Source organism: Halichoerus grypus, chromosome 2, assembly GCF_964656455.1.
Source record: "Halichoerus grypus chromosome 2, mHalGry1.hap1.1, whole genome shotgun sequence".
Lineage (NCBI taxonomy): Eukaryota > Metazoa > Chordata > Mammalia > Carnivora > Phocidae > Halichoerus > Halichoerus grypus.
Window position 1 is genome coordinate 202,927,181 of NC_135713.1, and position 22,770 is coordinate 202,949,950.

At 45.5% G+C, this 22,770-nt stretch overlaps 1 protein-coding gene across 7 annotated transcripts; it reads right to left on the minus strand.

Moving 5' to 3' along the window:
• Positions 1 to 5,258: 5,258 nt before the first annotated feature.
• Positions 5,259 to 11,486, minus strand: LOC118527272 (protein CD300H-like). 7 transcript variants are annotated; one of them, XM_078066037.1, is made up of 6 exons: positions 11,052 to 11,486; positions 10,236 to 10,355; positions 8,202 to 8,313; positions 7,576 to 7,628; positions 7,020 to 7,065; positions 5,259 to 5,584 (listed from the first exon to the last, which is right to left on the minus strand). In XM_078066037.1, the coding sequence occupies exons 1-6, from the start codon at positions 11,110 to 11,112 to the stop codon at positions 5,317 to 5,319; spliced, it is 660 nt and encodes a 219-aa protein (XP_077922163.1). In that variant the 5' UTR covers positions 11,113 to 11,486; the 3' UTR covers positions 5,259 to 5,316. The 7 variants fall into 7 exon arrangements, with proteins under 7 accessions (XP_077922163.1, XP_035934895.2, XP_077922161.1 ...); XM_036079002.2 differs by having other exon boundaries at positions 10,236 to 10,571; XM_078066038.1 differs by lacking the exon at positions 5,259 to 5,584 and adding an exon at positions 6,374 to 6,392 and having other exon boundaries at positions 10,236 to 10,571.
• Positions 11,487 to 22,770: the final 11,284 nt, after the last annotated feature.

Here is a 22,770-nt window from a genome sequence, read left to right on the forward strand (position 1 = left end):
ACGCTCACATGGTTGTTAGCAGGAGTCCTTAGCTCCTCGCCCAGTAGAACTACTTTAGTGTCTTCATGATATGGCAACGAGTTTCTCCCAGAGTGTGTGATCCTAGAAAGAGCAAGGCGTAACATATTTATGATTTCTTCTTGGAAGTCGTATACCATTGCTTCTGCCATATCTGTGGACCACACACCCACCCTGATACAATGTAGAGGACCCCTCCCAAGGATGTGGATATCTGATCTGAGTGGTGGCCATGAAAGATACCACTTTCTACAATGTCAGTAAGCTGTGTATTTAGGATATGTGCAATTTCCTGTTCTCGTGTTCCACGCCAATAAAAGAATTTAAAAAGCAAAAACCAATACGTGAAAGTATACCTCTGAAACTTTGCTTCATTTTTGTGGGGAGGTTTGCTGTTTATTGGTCTTTTCTCACATAGCAAAGAGTTTACGTAATCTCCCCATACCCCGAGCTACCTTGCCAACAGCTCAGTCAACAAACTGACCAGAAGCATGTTATAAGTGATGATGGCAGGATTCGAACCCAGATTCCTCTGGCACCACTGCTCAAGTGCCTTTCACTCACACCATGACAATGGCAGGCAGAGTGGCCCAGAGCCAGCAAGAGGGAGAAGCACCTTCTTCAGACCCAGGAAGCAGAATGAGAGGCAGCTGGTGGCATTGTAACCCAAATTGAGAAACTTGACAGGGACTCACTGTTCCCTCAGTCTTCTCAGCCCACCACCATCTCTTCCTTCTCTCTCTCACTTCCCCTCTTCTGAAAACTCTTCAGTTTCTGCAGCTCCTGGCTGAGCTGAGAAGTTGGAAGATCCACCAGGTGAACAGGGCAGTTACAACAGCAACTTGACTTTAGGTTTGAGTCCGAGCCCTGAAAGTTAATGTTATGGGTTAACTGGCCATGGGCTGCTCAGATGGGAGATTATCTCTGGGTGTGTCTGGGATGATGTTTCTGGATGAGATGACCATCTGAATCCATGGACTCAGTGAGGCAGGTTGCTCTCCCTCAGGTGGGTGGGCCTCACCCAATCAGTTGAGGGTCTGAGTAGAAATGGATGACCAGCAGAGGAAGGAGGAATTGGCCCCTTGCTGCCTGATGGCTTCGGCTGGGACATCCATCTTTTCCCACCCTCTGCACTCCTGGATCTCAGACCCTTGAACTTGGAATGAATTCTACCACCAGCCTCTTGGGTACTCCTCAGCTCCCATCACCGTGGGAGCATATTCCTTATAATAAACTCTTCATATACATATTTTTCCTATTGGTTCGGTTTCTCCAGGGAACCTTGACTAATACAGGTGTGTATTTGACCCTGTGGCAGTTTACTTCTTCAACCCTCAAGCCTGCACATGAGGACCTAATTCAGGAAGATCCATGTGAGGACTCAACAGGAAGATGCAAAATCTCACCACTTCCTCTCACCTGCAGGGTGACCTTACATGATATCTCCCAGAGTTGATGGAATGTAGGTGTTTCTAGGGCTGCTACAGAGAAACTTGGAGTAAAAGCCTAGGATGTCAGCATGCTGAGCATGGAAGAGCCTGGGGACCATCCACACAGTGAATTAGGTCTGTCTTTTAAAGGGAAATGAATGAAACAAAGACCAAGTTAAAGGCAAATGTTATTGCCTTTCCTTGGGCTGGAATCAGAAGTATCTGCTTTATTCTTCTTTGCCTTTAGGGTGTTTCTGAGGTTCAGAGAGGCCTGGGACACTTCTGTTTTGTGCATCTCTCAGCATCTGAAGAAAAGAGAGATGCCAAAGTAGGGTTACAAAATTTCTGGGATAGGGGCGCCTGGGTGGCTCAGTTGGTTAAGCGACTGCCTTCGGCTCAGGTCATGATCCTGGAGTCCCTGGATCGAGTCCCGCATCGGGCTCCCTGCTCGGCAGGGAGTCTGCTTCTCCCTCTGACCCTCCCCCCTCTCATGTGCTTGCTCTCTCATTCTCTCTCTCTCAAATAAATAAATTAAAAAATCTTTAAAAAAAAAACAAAAAAACACAAAATTTCTGGGATATTTTAGAGTGGGAAGAGGTAACTGTTGACTTGGCCCCCACACCAGCCTGGAGGATGCTGAGTCCCATTGCCTGCCTGCACCTGGAGTTCAGGTGCCCCAATCCCTGATGGCGTCCCCACGGGCACAAGCTTATCTCTAGGAAACTGGGAGAGGCCCTTGGGCTGTGTACCCAGGGCTCTTGGAAGTGCTGAGAGGAAGAGTATGTATGAGCACTACAGGGACAAAAAAAAAATTATGGTATATTTCAAATGTGTAAACTTCATGAGTCAACTTTTTATATGCAAATGGTCATAAGGCATAATTAATTGGGCTATAAAAATGATTCCTGAATTAAAATATTAATTTACTTGTGTTTTGGTAGGAATAAAACACACATATATAAATAGTAGGATGAACATTTACGTCAGTGCAGCCCTGTGATTGTATAGAGAATTCAATTTAGAGATAATATAAAGACTACTTTTGAGGTTTGTCATGGGATGCCAGGCCAGAGCCAAAGGACAGACCTCTCTCCTCACTACAAGGTTGACCCTCCCACCCCAACCTCCTGCCCATTTCTACCCATCTCTCTTGGTCCTGGCAACTCTGTCTCCTTGTTTCTCATCCCCTCAGCCACCTTTCCTTAGACCTTGCTGGCCCTGATCATAGTTAGTCTTGAAAGAGCTGCTTCCCTCACTCATGAGCAATAAGAGGAAGCATTGTCAGTTGTCACCACACCAAGTTGCCAGCCAGCTGACCATGTTCAGGAGGGGGCACTGGGTCTCTCTACCCCTTCCAGCAGGTAAGAAATCCAGAAGAGCCATGTGGTCGCTGCTTCTCAATAAAGCTGAAGCCCTGGGCTAGAGTCAGATGTGTCCTGTCTTTCTGCCTGGTTGTATTCCCTCTTTCGGGCACAGGTGGTTAGGGCCCTGACTTATTCTAGTCTGTACTACCCTTTGGGCTCCAGGCCCCTGGTTGCACCTTGAGCTCTGGACCTGTGAATGTCTGGTCCCACCTCTAGATGGCCCCAAGGGAGACACAGTGATTCCTAAGCCAACAGCTCAGGCTAATGAGCAGGATGGGACTTGGGGAGTGGAGCAGGCTGTAGGACTCAGCCTGAGGAGGAAAGGTCATCAGGATTCAGTGGGTCTAGTTCTAACCCCTGGGTGGCCAGGATCAGAGTATTTGAATCATCCAGGGGGACTCAGCAGCTGAGAAGCAATCCTGTTAGAGTACAATTATTTTTAAGTCCTTAAAGAGGGTCCGCCCAGAAGTTCTGCAAATGGCCACTATCGTCATCTTTTGGTGGCTTAAAGAAGTGCCACAGGTATGCTCTGGTTGATACCTTCATTCTCATCAGGAGGTTGGGAACCAGAAATGCCTTTTGTACAAACCAAAAGAGACTCTTCATCATAGGAAACAAACTGAGGTTTTCTGGAGGGGAGTGGGGTGGGGGGACGGGGTTACTCGGTGATGGACATTAAGGAGGGCACGTGATGTAATGAGCACTGGGTATTGTGTAAGACAGATGACTCACTAACTCCTAAATCTGAAACTAGTAATACATTATATGTTAATTAATCAAATTTAAATAAAAAATTTAAAAAAAGAAATGCCTTTTGTACTTGAGTATCAGGCCTGTCATGATCCCTCCAGCTCCCTGCTGACAGAGGGCCGGAGCTCAAGGAAATTCTGGAGCCCCATGGAAAAAAGATATTTGGTTTTCAGTCAGAGAGATTAGAGCTCAGGTTTAGGGAGAATTGACATCTATTTATTTAAATTTTCTTTGATTTCTGTCATCAGCGTTTTGTCATTTTTGGCATCCATATCCAGGACATATTTTGTTAAGTTTATACCTAAACATTTCATTTTCTTTGGAGAAAGTGGAAACGGAATGCATTTTAAATGTTGGCTTGCATATGTTCACTTGTTAGTATATGGAAATGTGATTGACTTGTGTGTGTTAATCTTGTATCCCATGACCTGATGAACTCACCTCTTAGTTCTATGAGGTTTTGCAGATGGTTTGAGGTTTTCTACATAGACAATTATGTCATCTGCAAACAGGGACAGCTTTATTCTTCTTTTCCATTCTCCATGCCTTTATTTCTTTATCTGACCTACTGCAATAGCCAGAATTTCCAGGGCTAAGATGAATACATGGTGAGAGTGGGCATCTCTGCCTTGCTCATGATCTTAGAGGGAAAGCATTTAGTTTTTCATTGTTCAGTGTGATGACAGTGTATTTTTCTTTTAGATGATCTTCATCAAGTTGAGGAAATGCCCTCTATTCTTGTTTTTATGAGTTTCTTTTTTATCATGAGTGGGTATTGGAGTTTGTCATATGCTTTTTCAGTGTCATTTGAGATGATCCTATGATTTTTCTTCCTTAGTTTGGTATAGTGGATTACAGTGCTTCATTTTTCAAAGTTGAACCAAACTTACCTACCTGGAATAAACCTCACTCCATCATGGTGTATAATTCTTTGCTGAATTCCGTTTGCTTGCCTTGCCTATCCACATCTACCTGACCCCCCGGATTCCTGCCCCACTGGCTTCTCAGGGCACTCCCCTGCCCTGAGCTTTGCCTTTGCTCAGACCTTCCACCTTCCACCCCTCACCTGCCTGAGGCTCTCACCCAGGAGGAGACAAACCATGAGAGACTATGGACTCCGGGAAACAAACTGAGGGTTTCAGAGGGGAGTGGGGTGGGGGGGATGGATTAGCTGGGTGATGGGTAATAAGGAGGGCAGGTGTTGTGATGAGCACTGGGTGTTATACACAACCAATGAATCATTGAACACTACATCAGAACTAATGATGTACTATACGGTGGCTAACTGAACACAATAAAAATTTAAAAAAGAGGCTATCCCTGTCCTCTGTCACCCGATCCTCTGAACTCTCATCCATTCTTCTTCATGACACTTCTTATAAACTGATATTCTTTATTTCTTTAGTTTTTGAAACCACCCATTAGAATGGAAAGCCCGTGTTTTGTTGACTGCTTTATCCCCAGCACCTAGAAACAAGCCTGATGCTACATAAGCTCTTGGTGAATATTTGGCGAGTAGATGGAGAAAGGAAGGAATGTTGAGTTGAGGGGTTGCACTGGGGGTTCTCAGGAGGGCAAGGTCACCAAAAAGCAGGCCCTGGGCTCCCCTGGCCAACTTGGCACTCTCTACTGCCAAGTTCAGAGTCTTATGGAGTGCTTCCCCCATTCTCCCCAGCAAATCACCACGCACATCTACTTGTGTGTGTGATGTATTTCATTGCTTTATTCAAGTATGTATGTATGTATGTATTTATTTATTTATTTTTACCAGTTTTTGGCAATAGGTGGGAAGAGATAGGTTTGGGGCCAGAAGTTCTTCCTCCTCTAGTCTGAGTGGCGGTGTCTCTGGAGAGGATATCGATGCTCAAGGAGGGCCGCAAGTTGTCTTCATCAGGCCGACTCTGTGTCCCACAAATCGCCCACTGAGGCCTGTTGACCCAGAGGACGGCACTGAGCATAATCAGAAACAGGGGCACCTTCAGGAGAATGAGGAGCAGGAAGTGGACGCTGCCGAGCAGGGACCTGTAGGAGGGACACGGTGACTGGCAGGTGTTTCCTCCTGGACATGAGGCCCAGGCTCTGCCTCTCTCCCACCTGCCTTTGTGCTCAGGTCCTGTGGCCTCAAAAGTCAATGTCAGCGTCAAAGCTGATTGGTACCAGGGCCGGACGGCCCCACGCTGAGGGCCCCAGGCTCTTGTCCTTCAGCTCAAGCCTCGACCTTGAGCATCCGGACGCAGCAGACAGGTGAGGATGTGGTGGTGAGGAATGGAGGGAAAGGGAGAAGAGGGGACCCAGGAGGCTCAGGCTCCAGAAACAGCTTTCTGAACCCACAGCCCTCAACTCTCACAGGAACTCAGCTCCTGCTGGCACCAATTGAAGAATGAAATGCTCCCTTATAAGCACTCTTCTCCCAAATTAGTCTTGACTCACATTCAGTATGATCGTTGGAGCTGCTCTTCTGCTTAAGCTGCTCAACAACATCAACCTCCGTGAGTGTGCCCCCAAGCTCAGCTCATGGCCAATCCCCTCCCCCTTCCGGGTCCCAGTAACTGTCCCCTCGCCAGATCCTCACAAATGCTGTGTCCCCGCCCCACACTGGGCCTTTGTTGAAGCTCTCCACCTCGCCAGCCCCTCGCCTGGCTCGCAGCCTGTGGGTTTGCCCGATGTCCTCTCCAAAGTCGCACTGGGCTCCTCTTGCACACCCTGTTGGCACCCTGGCTCATATCCTCTTTGCCTGCTGGAGCTCTGGGGCAACTGTGGACAGCCTTGGACTGGCCAGTGGTTTTCCATCTTCAGCTCTCCCACCTCTTTGCCTGAGGACTCTCTTTACCTATAGGAGTGTGTGTGGTTTTCTGAGCAGAACAGGCCAGAAGTGGCACAGAATCCATGTCCCCAGGACGGACCCTCTGCCTACAATACTCTTTCTCCACATAAGGAGCCTTCGCTCACCACTCTGTGAGAAAACAGGAAGCCCCGCCATCTTCCCCCACCTTGAGGACAGATGTATGTGGATCACTGCCCCAGCTTCCTCCCTGCTAGGTGGGACTGCTCTGAGGCGTGTCCTACACTGTATCTCTGAGGCTGTCCAGTGGGATGGAGCCCAGCTGCTACTGGGATGGCTCCTCCATCAAAGTACACTTCATTGGCTTTCCCCACCTCCCTGTTCCCTCACTCTACTTCCTGGGATCACCTTTTCATAAACTAATTGCACCAAAGTCCTTGCCTCAGGATCTGATTTTGAAGAAAGCCAAACTTAAACAGGCTCTTTGGTACTTGTTTTCAATGAATCTGGATTGCTTTCATCATGCCCACCATCTTCCTGTGCACCCCATCATCCTATCCATTAATGAGCAATTGGTGTACTGGTTTTACTGGGCTGATGTCACCTGCCCCCACAGCCCCTCTGAGGCCTGTTCACTCAGAGGACAGCACTGAGCATGCTCAGGAGCAGAGGTACCTCCAGGAAGACCAGGAGCCGGAAGTAGATCCTGCTGAGCAGGGACCTGTGGGGGACACGGTGACAGGCAGTGAGCCACATCCTCAGGGAGACGCCCTGGTACCCTCCACAATCCTTCTGTCCCTGTGCCCATGTCCTGAGGCTACAACAGTCCACACAGAGATCAGTCCCAGGAGGGTCCAAGGGCAGGGCAGCCCCACACAACAGACCACGCCTGTGACCCTCAGGCTAACAATGCCCTTGAGACAGGATGTGGCCATGGAGAGGGCCTGGCTCTTGGAGTGACAGGAGGGAGACCCTAGGGAGCAGGCAGGACCTGGGCCAGGGAAAGAGTTCTACCTAAGCCCTCCCCATTGGGGGTTACCCTGTCTGTCGACCAGAAATCAGTGCTGGGGTTATTTATCTGATGTCTGCTCCCCATGAGCAGTGTTTCCCATGAGGGATCGGAAATGTGTGCTTTAGTCCCAGGGAGGATCTGGCACCTGTGCGGTGCCTCCAAAACCTTGGCCTTGAAATTCAGGGGTTCATGATGGAGGGAATGAATGACCCCACTCACCTCTCGGCTCCCTTAGGGGCCTGGTCTTCAACAGATGATTCTCTGGCAAGAGCCTGGAAGGGGAAGGGGCTGTAGAAAAGGAAGCCCGGGGGCCCACAGAGCACCTGACTGACCTGGGCCGGGTCCTGAAGGCCCCCTTTGCAAAATACTTGCACGTGCTTTTCCCTGTCTCTGGAGCCCGATTTCCGCAGATACCTGAGTGATGGCTCCCCAAATCCTACAGGTCTCCAGGGAAATGTCTTCTCACTGGCCAGGCCTCCCTGATCATTGTGTATTAAATAGCAATCCCACCACCCCGAAACTCTCCCACACATACTCTCCCCGACCCATGTGTCCTATTTCCTTCAAGCATTCATCGCGAACTGGCATTACTTCTATTGATGAATGTGTTGACTTCTTCACTGTGTGAATTTCCCAACGATTGTCAGAGCAGGCTTGTGTCTAGGTGGCCCAGGGCTGTATCCCTAGAAGAGCACCTGGCACTTGGTAGGACTTCCACAATTCGGTGTAGAGTTGGTAAATAAGTGCAGGACCTAGGCCAAGACAGTCACACCCACATTCCTCAGCCCTCCGCGTTGCCTAGAAATCACCCAGGTGTCGAAGGTCTCCAGCTGCTAGCCCCTTACCCAGGATGTTGTCTGGGATTGGGGTTCTCCTGCAGAGTCGCGGTGCCACACGTGGGGGCTGGCAGGGTCCTGTGAAGACCTGGGGTGCTGGTGGGCCTCACGGAGCTGGGGCCTGCAGTGAGGATTGAGAGAGAAGCCTGTGTCAGGCCAGCTGTCCTCCCCCGGGCTCTCCCACTCTCTGTCAGCTGTGTGGCTCCGACTCACCTAGTCCTGGTCACTCAGGCCATCTGGACAGATGTCCTGGCTCCACATCCCCCCACAGCCACACCCAGTCTGACTGGCACTCTGGCCCTCCCCTGGCCCCTTCTCCAGGTGCACCCTGGCCAGGTGGGCAGATTCAGAGGCAGAGTCGTCCTGCTCACCGGGGCACGTGACAATGTGTGGAAAGAGCAAGGGCTCCGGGCTCAGCCACCCCGCACCTTGTTTACCCTGGCAGAGGATGGGGTGAGCTTTACTCTGTAGAGATTGATCCAGAGCTGAGGGTGGGGCAGGCAGGGTCCTTAGGCAGGGCTGATGTCTGGAGTGAGGATCATGAAACAGGGCACTCAGCGGAGTCTACACTGAATGGTGGGACCCTGGCACTCAATGCACTCAGGCCCCAAACTGTCAGCCAGACCTGTGAACCTGGGGGGCCACCGGACAGAAGGATAGACAGAAAGAAAGATCTAGAGAGACAGACACACATCCGGGGGACCCCATAGAATGTGGCCTGTCCTGGGCGCCTGGGTGGCTCAGACGGTTAAGCGGCTGCCTTCAGCTCAGGTCATGATCCTAGGGTCCTGGGATCAAGTCCCACGTCAGGCTCCCTGCTCAGTGGGGAGCCTGCTTCTCCCTCTCCTTCTGCCATTCTCCCTGCTCGTGCACATGCTCTCTCTCTCTCTCCCTATCCCTCTGTCAAATAAATAAATAAATAAATCTTTAAAAAAAAAAAAAAAAAGAATGTGTCCTGTCCTGAAGCCAACTGGACAAATGGCTTTCCCTCACACAGCCGTTGGTGTCTGAGGATGCTCAGCCCCTCACTGTTAAATAGGATCCCACAAAGGGCCTGGGAGGGAAATGTCCTGTGTGAGAGAAAGGAAGACCTGCAAGAAGGACCTCAGAGGAACCAGGGACAACATCAGAATAAGAACACAAGAAAAAATCTAAGGATGACCTCCATGTGGTTCTTAGGAAACAAAAACAGGGTTCTAGTAAAGATGAGTTCTTTGCAGCAGAGGGAAGTATATTTGGGGCATAGGACCTGAGAAATCATTTTTCTCATCCCTCTTCTCCTTTGTCTGAGGGGAGCTCAGGGGTTTGTCTGAGCTCCCTCTTGTGGGGACAAGGGGCCAGAAGGGGAGGGTCAAGCTGGAAGGGGAGGGAGGTCCCCAAATGCTCACAGAAGCCCCACATCAGGGTCTGGGGCTCCTTCTTGGGCCCCTGTTCAGGCTGCTGCAGACCCCCAGGATCACAGCTGTAAGGCTGGTGCCTCAGGAACCATCCATGACACGCTGATGTCCTGTTAGAGCCCGGGTCATGGGCAGCCAGTAAGGGAGAAGAGGGAATGCCCTAGGGGTTCCGTTCCCCATTGGGAGGACAGAGAGCGGTCCAGGAAGAGGTTCAGGTCCCCTTCAGCGTGGACAGGACCCTTGTCAGGACAGGAAGGCAGCCGACCCCAGACTCAGGGCCATTCCCCCTGCCCACCCTTGGAGAGTTTTAGGCGTGAGAGTGTGTCAGGGTGGGGCACTCAGAGGCTCCTAGGACAGCCAGAGGTGTTCATAATCTTGTGTGAGTGTGCAGACAACAAAACGCCTGCAAACACACCTAGACACAAACAGACATATACACAGACACAACACATGCACGTGCACACACACCCACTCACACACACACAAACACACACATGCATATTCCTGGTGTTCGAGGCACCAACACCATTCCCACCCTGCTCTTCTGTACCATGCCCCACCCCTTTCCTGCCAGGGTCAGGGTGATCAGCCCCAGTCTCAGACAGCCCTGGTGCTGCCGCTGGGGGAGGGGGTGTGCACAGCTCACCTGGGGTCACAGACACCACAACACGGAAAGTGAGGTCAATCATATATCCTGGGAGCCATGATGTATCGATCCCACACCGGTATGTTCCTGCATCACCTTCTGTGAGGTTCTCCAAGGTCACTGTGAAGGTGAAGTTTGCAGGATGGTCCCTGATGGACACCCGGCCGCTCCTCACTTCTTTGTCTGACTTTTCAATCTTCACAATATCCCCTAAACATGGGCTCTTGCACCAGTATTTGGCAATCTCTCTGAATTTCTCCTCGTACTGACACTGCACGCTCAGGGATCCCCCCACGGTGCCCGTCACGGAGGTGGGGCCACTTAGAGATGAACAACCTGGAAAACACAGCCGAGTGTGGTCCCTCACCAGATGGACCTGGGTCAAGGGGATCTGGGGTCATGGTGACCCTGGAGTCCCCGAAGGGCCCTCAGGGTCTGGAGGAGGCCTTGGCAGGAGACTGGCTTTTCCTGAGACCAGAGGGAGGGGATGTAGCTCCGTCCTCACAAAGTGGCACAAGGAGAGTGTGTCCCTGATGTGTGTGCATGTATGTGTGTGTTTGTGTGTGTGTGTGTGATGCACCCAGACCTTGTTTCTGACTGTGACACTACAGGTAATGGTGGTCACAGGTGCCCAGCTCCTCAGGGCTGCTCTGTCCACTATAGTGGACATGACTCACCTGCTTTATGCACTGAATCCTGGTCACTGCTGAGGCATGCAGGCCAATCATAGAATTTCTCTGCTCTCCTTCCTCCTTCCCCCTGTCTCCCTCCCTCCCCTCAGGACACACTTCCCTGCCCAGGCTCAGCCCTGCTCACCTGGGACCTGCAGAAGGAGCAGAGCTACAGGCAGCCAAGGCCTCCCGTCTCTCGGGGGCATGTCTGCAGCACAGACATCACCCACAGCAATGCCAGGTTCCTGAGCGGGGACAATTTCAAGCCTCCTCACAGAAGGTCCAGTCTCCACAGCCCACTTCTGCTTTTTGAGGCCTCTTCACTTCCTTGTCTAGCCTGTGTTTGGTCTCACAATCTTCTTCCACATTGACTCAAGCTGGGCAGGGTGCAGGGAGCTTGGGGAGAGAAGCACCATGGACTGAGGCAGAGTCCTGGACCTGGTGCCCCGGGCTCCTCTCAATCCCAGTGACAGGACAGCTCCTGGTCAAGGACTGGATTGGGATTGCCATCCCCTTAAGCAGACAACATCTGCTCCTCTCTCTGTCCACACTCGCCCTACACAATGGAGACACACTGGAGCATTTCCTCCTCAGTGAGACTTCCTCACCCCCGTGACATGTCACTTCCTGTGGTCAGGATGGACCATGTCCGGGGTGGAGCGCCAGTAGCCCAACTTCTCAGGCATCGGTGGTGACTGCAGGGGTGTTAGGACTCCCCAGCCTGCAGCTCCAAGCACCCACAGTCCCCATGGGACCCCTGCTCTCCTCTGTCCACACAAGTTGGCACTGTGACCTCAGATGCTTTCAAAGGTCCCATTAGGGTTCTGGGTTCCTAACCAGGGTACCAATCCCCCAGGCTGCACTTCCCTCCTGTGTGTTTCCCTGTTCTCAAGACATGGACATGGAGCAGCCGTCACCAACCCCATGAGCACCTCACTTTTGAGTCTTTCTTCTTTGGAAAGTCCACTCTACTGTGACTCACAGGGCAGAGTACTGGCAATGGACAAGAGGGTCCAGAGATTGAGGAAGCTGATGGGACCATGGGGACATGTGAAGCTGAGACTGGGCTTCTCCTCTCCATCCAGTGGCATGAGGGACCGTTGTGTAACAGGAGTGTGGTCTGCCAAAACACTGGCTGCTGGTGTCCCTTTTGGGTTCACAGTGGTGACCAGGGACCTCCTCAAGGTGTAGAGTTAGGGGATGGTCCTTGCCAGGAGGTGGGGAGGTTTGTCCTAACTCAGAGTGGCGTGTTCTCATGACATGATGGGTTTGGGGTGAGTTTATGCTGGAAATGGTAGGGAGGCAGGTTAAGGTGCGGGGCTTGACATCTTGCCTGGGTTAAGCTAGGTCCTCAACTTTGTCATGCACAACCAGGTCTATCAATTTCCCCCTAAACACTCTCTCCCCAGATCTGCTCCTCCTCCACACTATCTTATCGAGATCAAAGGCAACATTATTCCCAGAGTTATTGTAACCAGACCCTGTCACCCCAGATTCCTTTCTCTGCCACTCCCCATTAATATGCCTTCTAGCACTCTCCATCTGCCCATATCCCCTCTTCCTCCTGACATTACAACCATCCTCTCTCCTCTCAGTGCAATGGTGACATCCCCGTTCTTCCCAGTCCCCTCCTGCCTTGTCCTCCCTCTGTTCCACTCATCAGCAAGAGAGCACTTCAACAAAAGTCAGGAGTAACCAGTATACTCTTTGTCCCCTACTCTTCAGATGAAACCCATTCTCCTTGCTTGGCTTACATGGCCTGAGTGGGACCAGCCAATTATGGGTTCTGCATTTCTATCTTGCTCCCCCACCTCAATGTGCCCCGTGCTCCAGCCACAGTGCCCATCATTAGGCCCTCCTTAGCACCTGCTTGTCCCTCTCCTTGGATCCTTTGTCCACCTCTTCTCACTGCTTATTCCTTCTTACTCTTTAGATTTCACCTTGAATGCCACTCCCTTAGAAAGGCCTCCCTGATCACTCTTCCTAGGAGTTACCCTGTTGTCTCAATCACCAACCCCTTTTCACCCTGTTTGTTTCCTCCATAGTTCACCAAACCTTGTTAGTATGTTTTCTTTTGGTGGGTTCTATCCAACTCTCCCACTAGGATAGAGCTCATATCATAGCAGCAATCTGGGTCTGTTTTATTCATCCCAGAATGACCTGGTGCCCAACAGCAGTATGTGACAAATGGTCGGCTTATGATAAATATTTACTGAATGAACAAATGAGTGATTGAGTGAATGAATAAAGACTGAATTGGGCATGGAGCACTGGGTGTTATGCACAAGCAATGAATCATGGAACACTGCATCAAAAACTAATGACGTAATGTATGGTGATTAACATAACAACAAAACATTAAAAAAAAAAAAAGACTGAATTGGCTGCAGACATTGGCCCTAGGTAACTGTGGTCCAACGAGATTTGATATCTATCACAGCATAACAAATTCCCCCAAAACTTAGTGGCTGAAAACAATAACCATTTATTTTCTTACACTTCCTGAGAGTCACAAGTTGTGGTGAAGATGTTTACCAGGCTATACTCATCAGAAGGCTGCACTGGACTGGAGGACAATTTTGCCTGTACATCTTGTATCTCATGACCTGATGAACTCACCTCTTAGTTCTATGAGGTTTTGTAGATTGCTTGAGATTCTCTATGTAGACAATTATGTGATCTGCAAAGAGGAACATTTATTCTTCTTTTCTTTTATCTACGCCTTTATTTCTTTTTCTGGCCTATTGTAATGGCCATAATTTCCAGTGCTAAGGTGAATAACGGTGGTGAGAGTGGGCATCTCTGCCTTGCTCAGGACCTTAGAGGAAAAGCATTTAGTTTTCATCGTTAAGTATAATGTTAGCTGTATTTTATTTTTAGATGATCTTCATCAAGATGAAGAAATTACTTCTAATTTTTATGAGTTTCTTTTTGATTGTGAGTGGGTGTTAGAATTTGTCATATGTTTTTTCAGTGTCATTTGATATGATCCTATGATTTTTCTTCTTTAGTTTGGTATTGTGGATTACAGTGATTGATTTTTCAATGATGAACCAGCCTTGCACATATGTAATAAACCTCACCCCATCATGCTGTATAATTCTTCGCTGGATTCATTTGCTAATATTTTGTGGAGGATTTTTGTGTCTATGTTCATGAGACATACTGGCCTTTGTTTTTTTTATACTGTTTTGGTCAAGTTTGGTGTCAGGATAATACTAACTTTATAAAATGAATTGGGAAGGGTTCACTCTGATTCTCTCTTCTGGGATAGATTGTGCAAAATTGGTGTTAATTCATCTTTAAATGTTTATAGAATTCTTTAGTGAATATGGGCCTGAATATTTCTTTTTTTGATGTTTTAAAATCACATATTTCATTTCTTTAATGGTTATTGGACTTCTAGAGTTTATTTATTTCACCTTGGTTGAGTTTCTGTAGTTTGCAGCTTTTAAGACGTTGGTCCATTTCTTCTAAGTTGTTAAATTTATGGGTATAAAGTTGTTTGCACCATTTTCTTATCATCCTTTAATGGTTTCAGGATCTTAGTGATACCCCCAGTATTATTTGATAGTGGTGATTGTACTTTCTCTCTTCATTCTTTGTCAGCTTTTCTAGAGTTTATCATTTTTATTGTTGTTTTTTATTTATTTTTTTTAAAGATTTTTTGTTTATTTATTTGACAGAGAGACAGCAAGAGCAGGAACACAAGTAGGGGGAGTGAGAGATGGAGAAGCAGGCTTCCCCACGAGCAGGGAGCCCGATGCAGGGCTCGATCCCAGGACCCTGGGATCATGACCTGAGCCAAAGGCAGACGCTTAACGACTGAGCCACCCAGATGCCCCTCTTGTTGTTTTTTTAAAGAACTGCATTTTTTAAAATTTTATTTTATTATGTTATGTTAGTCACCATACATTACATCATTAGTTTTTGATGTAGTGTTCCATGATTCATTGTTTGCATATAACACCCAGTGCTCCATGCAGTACGTGCCCTCCTTAATACCCATCACCTGGCTAACCCATCCCCCCACCCCCCTCCCCTCTAAAACTCTCAGTTTGTTTCTCAGAGTCCATAGTCTCTCATGGTTCATCTTTTCCTCCGATTCCCCCCCTTCATTTTTCCCTTCCTTCTCCTAAAGTCCTCCATGCTATTCCTTATGTTCCACAAATAAATGAAACCATATGATAATTGACTTTCTCTGCTTAACTTATTTCACTTAGCATAATCTCCTCCAGTCCCATCTATGTTGATGTAAAAGTTGGGTATTCATCCTTTCTGAAGGCTGAGTAATACTCCATTGCATATATGACCACATCTTCTTTATCCATTCATCTGTTGAAGGGCAACTTGGCTCTTTCCACAGTTTGGCTATTGCGGACATTGCTGCTATGAACATTGGGGTGCACAAGGCCCTTCTTTTCACTACATCTGTGTCTTTGGGGTAAATACCCAGTAGTGCAATTGCTGGGTTGTAGGGTAACTCTATTTTTAACTTTTTGAGGAACCTCCACACTGTTTTCCAAAGTGGCTGTACCAACTTGCATTCCCACCAACAGTGTAAGAGGGTTCCCTTTCTCCACAACCTCTCCAACATTTGTTGTTTCTTGCCTTGTCAATTTTTGCCATTCTAACTGGTGTAAGGTGGTATCTCAATGTGGTTTTGATTTGAATTTCCCTGATGGCTAATGATGATGAACATTTTTTCATGTGTCTGTTAGTCATTTGTATGTCTTCTTCGGAGAAGTGTCTGTTCATGTCTTCTGCCCATTTTTTGACTTGAATATTTGTTTTTTGGGTGTTGAGTTTGAGAAGTTCTTTATAGATCTTGAATACCAGCCTTTTATCTATAGCGTCATTTGAAAATATCTTCTCCCATTCTGTGGGTTGCCTCTTTGTTTTGTTGACTGTTTCCTTTGCTGTGCAGAAGCTTTTTATCCTGATGAAGTGCCAAAAGTTTATTTTTGCTTTTGTTTCACTAGCTTTGGAGATGTATCTTGAAAGAAGTTGCTGTGGCCGATGTCAAAGAGGTTACTGCCTATGTTCTCCTCTAGGATTTTGACAGTAGCCGATGTCAAAGAGGTTACTGCCTATGTTCTCCTCTAGGATTTTGACGGATTCCTGTCTCACATTGAGGTCTTTCATCCATTTTGGGTTTATCTTTGTGTATGGTGTTAGAGAATGTTCGAGTTTCATTCTTCTGCATGTGGCTGTCCAATTTTCCCAGCACCATTTATTGAAGAGACTGTCTTTTTTCCATTGCATGTTTTTTCCTGCTTTGTTGAAGATTAGTTGACCATAGAGTTGAGGGTCCATATCTGGGCTCTCTATTCTGTTCCATTGGTCTATATATCTGTTTTTGTGCCAGTACCATGTTGTCTTGGTGATCACTGCTTTGTAATATAGCTTGAAATCGGGCAACGTGGTGCCTCCAGCTTTGTTTTTCTTTTTCAATATTTCCTTGGCAATTCAGGGTCTTTTCTGATTCCATACAAATTTTAGGATTGTTTGTTCCAGCACTTTGAAAAATGTCATTGGAATTTTGATCAGGATGACATTGAAGGTATAGATTGCTCTGGGTAGCATAGACATTTTAACAATCTTTATTCTTCCGATCCATGAGCATGGAATGTTTTTCCATCTTTTTGTGTCTTCTTCGATCTCTTTCATGAGTGTTCTGTAGTTCCTAGAGTACAGATCCTTTACCTCTTTGGTTAGGTTTATTTCGAGGTATCTTATGGTTTTTGGTGTTATTGTAAAAATTATGAATGAAAGGGGAGAGATCATGACTAACACCAAGGAAATAGAAACAATTATTAGAAATTATTATCAACAACTCTATGCCAATAAAATGTGCAACCTGGATGAAATGGATGCCTTCCTGGAAACCTATAAACTCCCAAGACTGAAACAGGAAGAAATTGACAACCTGAATAGGCCAATAACCAGTAACAAGATTGAAGAAGTGATCAAAAACCTCCCAAAAAGCAAGAGTCCAGGGCCTGATGGATTCCCTGGGGGAATTCTACCAAACATTCAAAGAAGAAATAATACCTATACTCCTAAAGCTGTTTCAAAAAATAGAAACAGAAGGAAAGCTTCCAGACTCATTCTATGAGGCCAGCATTACCTTAATCCCCAAACCAGGCAAAGTCCCATCAAAAAGGAGAATTTCAGACTGATATCCCTGATGAATATGGATTCCAAAATCCTCAACAAAATCCTAGCTAATAGGATCAACCAATACATTAAAAGGATCATCCACCATGACCAAGTGGGATTTATCCCCGGGATGCAAGGGTGGTTCAACATTCGCAAATCAATCAATGTGATAGAACACATTAATAAGAGGAGAGAGAAGAACCATATGGTCCTCTCATTGATACACAAAAAGCATTGACAAAATACAGCATCCTTTCCTGATTAAAACTTTTCAGGGCGCCTGGGTAGCTCAGTTGGTTAAGCAACCGCCTTCAGCTCAGGTCATGATCCCGGAGTCCTGGGATTGAGACCTGCATTGGGCTCCCAGCTCAGCGGGGAGCCTGCTTCTCCCTCTGACCCTCTCCCCTTTCATGTTGTTTCTCTCTCTCTCTCTCAAATAAATAAATAAAGTCTTTTTAAAAAAAAAAAAAACTTTTCAGAGTATAGGGATAGAGGGAACATTCCTCACGTTCATAAAATCCATCTATGAAAAACCCACAGCGAATATCATCCTCAATGGGGAAAAGCTGAGAGCCTTTCCCTTAAGATCAGGAACACGTCAAGGATGCCCACTCTCACCACTATTGTTCAACATAGTACTAGAAGTCATAGCAACAGCAATCAGACAACAAAAAGAAATAAAATGTATTCAAATTGGCAAAGAAGAAGTCAAACTCTCTCTTTTCGCAGATGACATAATACTTTAAGTGGAAAACCCAAAAGACTCCACCCCCAAATTACTAGAACTCATACAGCAATTCAGTAATGTGGCAGGATACAAAATCAATGCACAGAAATCAGTTGCTTTCTTATACACTAACAACGCAACTATAGAAAGAGAAAATTTTTTTAAAACATATAATGTATTATTTGTTTCAGAAGTACAGGTCTGTGATTCATCAGTCTTACACAATTCACAGCGCTCACCAGAGCACATACCCTCCCCAGCCACCCCTTCCTCCCACCCCCCACCACTCCAGCAAACCTCAGTTTGTTTCATGAGATTAAGAATTCCTCATATCAGTGAGATCATATGATACTTGTCTTTCTCTGAGTGACTTATTTCACTGAGCATAATACCCTCTAGTTCCATCCACATAGTTGCAAATGGCAAGATTTTGGGGTTTTTGGATGGCTGCATAATATTCTATTGTATATATATACCACATCTTCTTTATCCATTTGTCTGTTGATGGACATCTTGGCTCTTTTCATAGTTTGGCTATTGTGGACATTGCTGCTATAAACATTGGGTGCACATACCCCTTCGGATCACTACATTTGTATCTTTGGGGTAAATACCCAGTAGTGCAATTGCTGGGTCGTATGGTAGCTCTATTTTCAGCTTTTTGAGGAACCTCCATACCGTTTTCTGGAGTAGCTGCACCAGCTTGCATTCCCACCAACAGTGTAGGAGGGTTCCCCTTTCTCTGCATTCTCGCCAACATCTGTTGTTTCCTGACTTGTTAATTTTAGCCATTCTGACTGGTGTGAGGTGATACCTCATTGAGGTTTTGATTTGGATTTCCCTGATGCCGAGCGATGTTGAGCACTTTTTCATGTGTCTGTTGGCCATTTGAAGGTCTTCTTTGCAGAAATATCTGTTCATGTCTTCTGCCCATTTCTTGATTGGATCATTTGTTCTTTGGGTGTTGAGTGTGATAAGTTCTTTATAGATTTTGCATACTAGCCCTTTATCTGATAAGACATTTGCAAATATCTTCTCCCATTCTGTCGGTTGTCTTTTGGTTTTGTTGACTCTTTCTTTTGCTGTGCAAAAGCTTTTTATCTTGATGAAGTCCCAATAGTTCATTTTTGCCCTTGCTTCCCTTGCCTTTGGCGATGTTTCTAGGAAGAAGTTGCTGCGGCTGAGGTCCAAGAGGTTGCTGCCTGTGTTCTCCTCTAGGATTTTGATGGATTCCTGTCTCACATTTAGGTCTTTCATCCTTTTTGGGTCTATTTTTGTGTGCGGTGTAAGGAAATGGTCCAGTTTCATTCTTTTGCATGTGGCTGTCCAATTTTCCCAACACCATTTGTTGAAGAGGCTGTCTTTTTTCCATTGGGTGTTCTTTCCTGCTTTGTTGAAGATTAGTTGACCATAGAGTTGGGGGCCTATTTCTGGGCTCTCTATTCTGTTCCATTGATCTATGTGTCTGTTTTTGTGCCAGTACCATACTGTCTTGATGATGACAGCTTTGTAATAGAGCTTGAAGTCCGGAATTGTGATCCCACCAGCTTTGCTTTTCTTTTTCAACATTCCTCTGGCTATTCGGGGTCTTTTCTCGTTCCATACAAATTTTAGGATGATTTGTTCCATTTCTTTGAAAAAAGTTGATGGTATTTTGATAGGGATTGCATTAAATGTGTAGATTGCTCTAAGTAGCATTGACATTTTCACAATATTTGTTCTTCCAATCCATGAGCGTGGAACTTTTTTCCATTTCTTTGTGTCTTCCTCCATTTCTTTCATGAGTATTCTATAGTTTTCTGAGTACAGATCCTTTGCCTCTTTGGTTAGATTTATTCCTAGGTATCTTATGGTTTTGGGTGCAATTGTAAATGGGATTGACTCCTTAATTTCTCTTTCTTCTGTCTTGTTGTTGGTGTATAGAAATGCAACTGATTTCTGTGCATTGATTTTATATCCTGTCACTTTACCGAATTCCTGTATGAGTTCGAGCAGTTTTGGGGTGGAGTCTTTTGGGTTTTCCACATAAAGTATCATATCATCTGCAAAGAGTGAGAGTTTGACTTCTTCTTTGCTGATTCAGATGCCTTTTTTTCTTTTTGTTGTCTGCTTGCTGTGGCTAGGACTTCTAATACTATGTTGAATAGCAGTGGTGATAGTGGACATCCCTGCCATGTTCCTGACCTTAGGGTAAAAGCTCTTAGTTTTTCTCCGTTGAGAATGATATTCGCTGGGGCTTTTCATAGATGGCTTTTATGATATTGAGTATGTTCCCTCCATCCCTACACCGTGAAGAGTTTTAATCAAGGAAGTGTGCTGTAGTTTGTCAAATGCTTTTTCTGCATCTATTGAGAGGATCATACGGTTCTTGTCCTTTCTTTTATTAATGTATTATATCACGTTGATTGATTTGCCAATTTTGAACCAACCTTGCAGCCCAGGAATAAATCCCACTTGGTCGTGGTGAATAATCCTTTTAATGTACTGTTGGATCCTATTGGCTAGTATTTGGGTGAGAATTTTTGGATCCATGTTCATCAGGGATATTGGTCTGTAATTCTCCTTTTTGATGGGGTCTTTGTCTGGTTTTGGGATCAAGGTAATGCTGGCCTCATAAAATGAGTTTGGAAGTTTTCTTTCCATTTCTATTTTTTGAAACAGCTTCAGAAGAATAGGTATTCATTCTTCTTTAAATGTTGGGTAGAATTCCCCTGGGAAGCCATTCGGCCCTGGGCTCTCGTTTGTTGGGAGATTTTTTATTACCACTTCAATTTCCTTAGTGGTTATGGGTCTGTTTAGGTTTTCTATTTCTTCCTGGTTCAGTTTTGGTAGTTTATACATGTCTAGGAATGCATCCATTTCTTCCAGATTATCTAATTTGCTGGCATATAGTTTCTCATAATATGTTCTTATAACTGTTTGTGTTTCTTCAGGGTTGGTTGTGATATCTCCTCTTTCATTCATGATTTTATTTATTTGGGTCTTTCCTCTCTCCCTCTCTCTCTCTCTCTCTCCTTTTTTTTTTTTTTTAAATAAGTCTGGCCAGGGGTTTACCAAACTTATTCTTTCCAAGAGCCAGCTCCTAGTTTCATTGATCTGTTCTACTCTTCTTTTGGTTTCAATTTATTGATTTCTCTTCTAATTTTAATTATTTCTCTTCTCCTGCGGGTTTAGGCTTTATTTGCTATTCTTTCTCCAGCTCCTTTATGTGTAAAGTTAGGTTGTGTATTTGAGACCTTTCTTGTTTCTTGAGAAAGGCTTGTATTGCTATATACTTCCCGCTTAGGACCACCTTTGCTCCATCCCAAAGGTTTTGAACATTTGTGTTTTCATTTTCATTTGTTTCCATGAATTTTTAAAATTCTTCTTCCTTGGTTGACTCATTCATTCTTTAGTAGGATGCTCTTTAGCCTCCATGTTATTGAGTTCTTTCCAAATTTCTTTTTGTGATTGAGTTCCAGTTTCAAAGCACTGTGGTCTGAAAATATGCAGGGAATTATCCCAGTCTTTTGGTACCAGTTGAGACCTGACTTGTGATCCATATGGGATCTATTCTGGAGAACATTCCATGTGCACTCAAAAAGAATGTGTATTCTTTTGCTTTAGGGTGGAATGTTCTGAATATATCTGTGACGTCCATCTGCTCCAGTGTGTTATTCAAAGCCCTTGTTTCCCTGTTGATCTTCTGCTTTGATGATCTGTCCATTGCAGTGAAGGGGTTTTAAAGTTCCCTATTATTATTGTATTATTATCAATGTGTTTTTTTAAATTTTGTTATCAATTGGCTTATATAATTGGCTGTTCCCATGTTAGGGACATAAATATTTACAATTGTTAGATCTTGTTGGATAGACCCTTTAATTATGATATAGTGTCCTTCCTTATCTCTTATTACAGTCTAATAAAAATCTAATTTGTCTGATATAAGGATTGCCACCCCAGCTTTCTTTTGATGTCCATTAGCATGAGAAATGGTTTTCCACCCCCTCACTTTCAATCTGGAGGTGGCTTTGGGTCTCAAATGAGTCTCTTGAAGACAGCATATTAATGGGTCTTGCTTTTCTATCCATACTGATGCCCTGTATCTTTTGATTGGGACATTTAGCCCATTCACATTCAGAGTAACTATTGAAAGATAGGAATTTAATGCCATTGTATTACCTGTAAAGTCCCTGTTTCTGTATATTGTCTCTGTTCGTTTTTGGTGTATGTTACTTTTGGCCTCTCTCTTTGCTTAAAGGATCCCTTTTAATATTTCTTGCAGGGCTGGTTTAGTGATCACAAATTCTGTTAGTTTCTGTTTGTCCTGGAAGCTTTTTATCTCTCCTTCTATTTTGAATGACATCCTAGCTGGATAAAGTATTCTTGGCTGCCTATTTTTCTCATTTAGCACCCTGAATATATCATGCCAGTGCTCTCTAGCCTGCCAGGTCTCTGTGGATAGGTCTGCTGCCAGTCTAATGTTTCTACCCTTGTAGGTGACAGACCTTTGTCCTGAGCTGCTTTCAGGATTTTCCTTTGTCTCTGAGATTTGCAAGTTTCACTGTTGTATGTTGGGGTGACCTATTTTTATTGATTTTGAAGGGGGTTCTCTGTGTCTCCTGGATTTGAATGCCTGTTTCCTTCCCCAGATTAGGGAAGTTTTCTGCTATAATTTGCTCCAATATACCTTCTGCTGCCCTCTCTCTCTTTCTTCTTCTGGGGTTCCAATTATTCTAATATCATTTTGTTTTATGGTATCACTTATCTCTTGAATTCTCCCTTCATGATCCAGTCGTTGCTTATCTTTTTCTCAGCTTCTTTATTGTTCATCATTTTGTCTTCAATATCACTAATTCTCTCTTCTGTCTCATTTATCCTAGTAGTTAGAGCCTCCGTTTTTTATTGCATCTCACTGATAGTTTTTTTTTTATTTCAACTTGATTAGATTTTAGTTCTTTTATGTCCCCAAAAAGGGATTCTCTAGTGTCTTCTA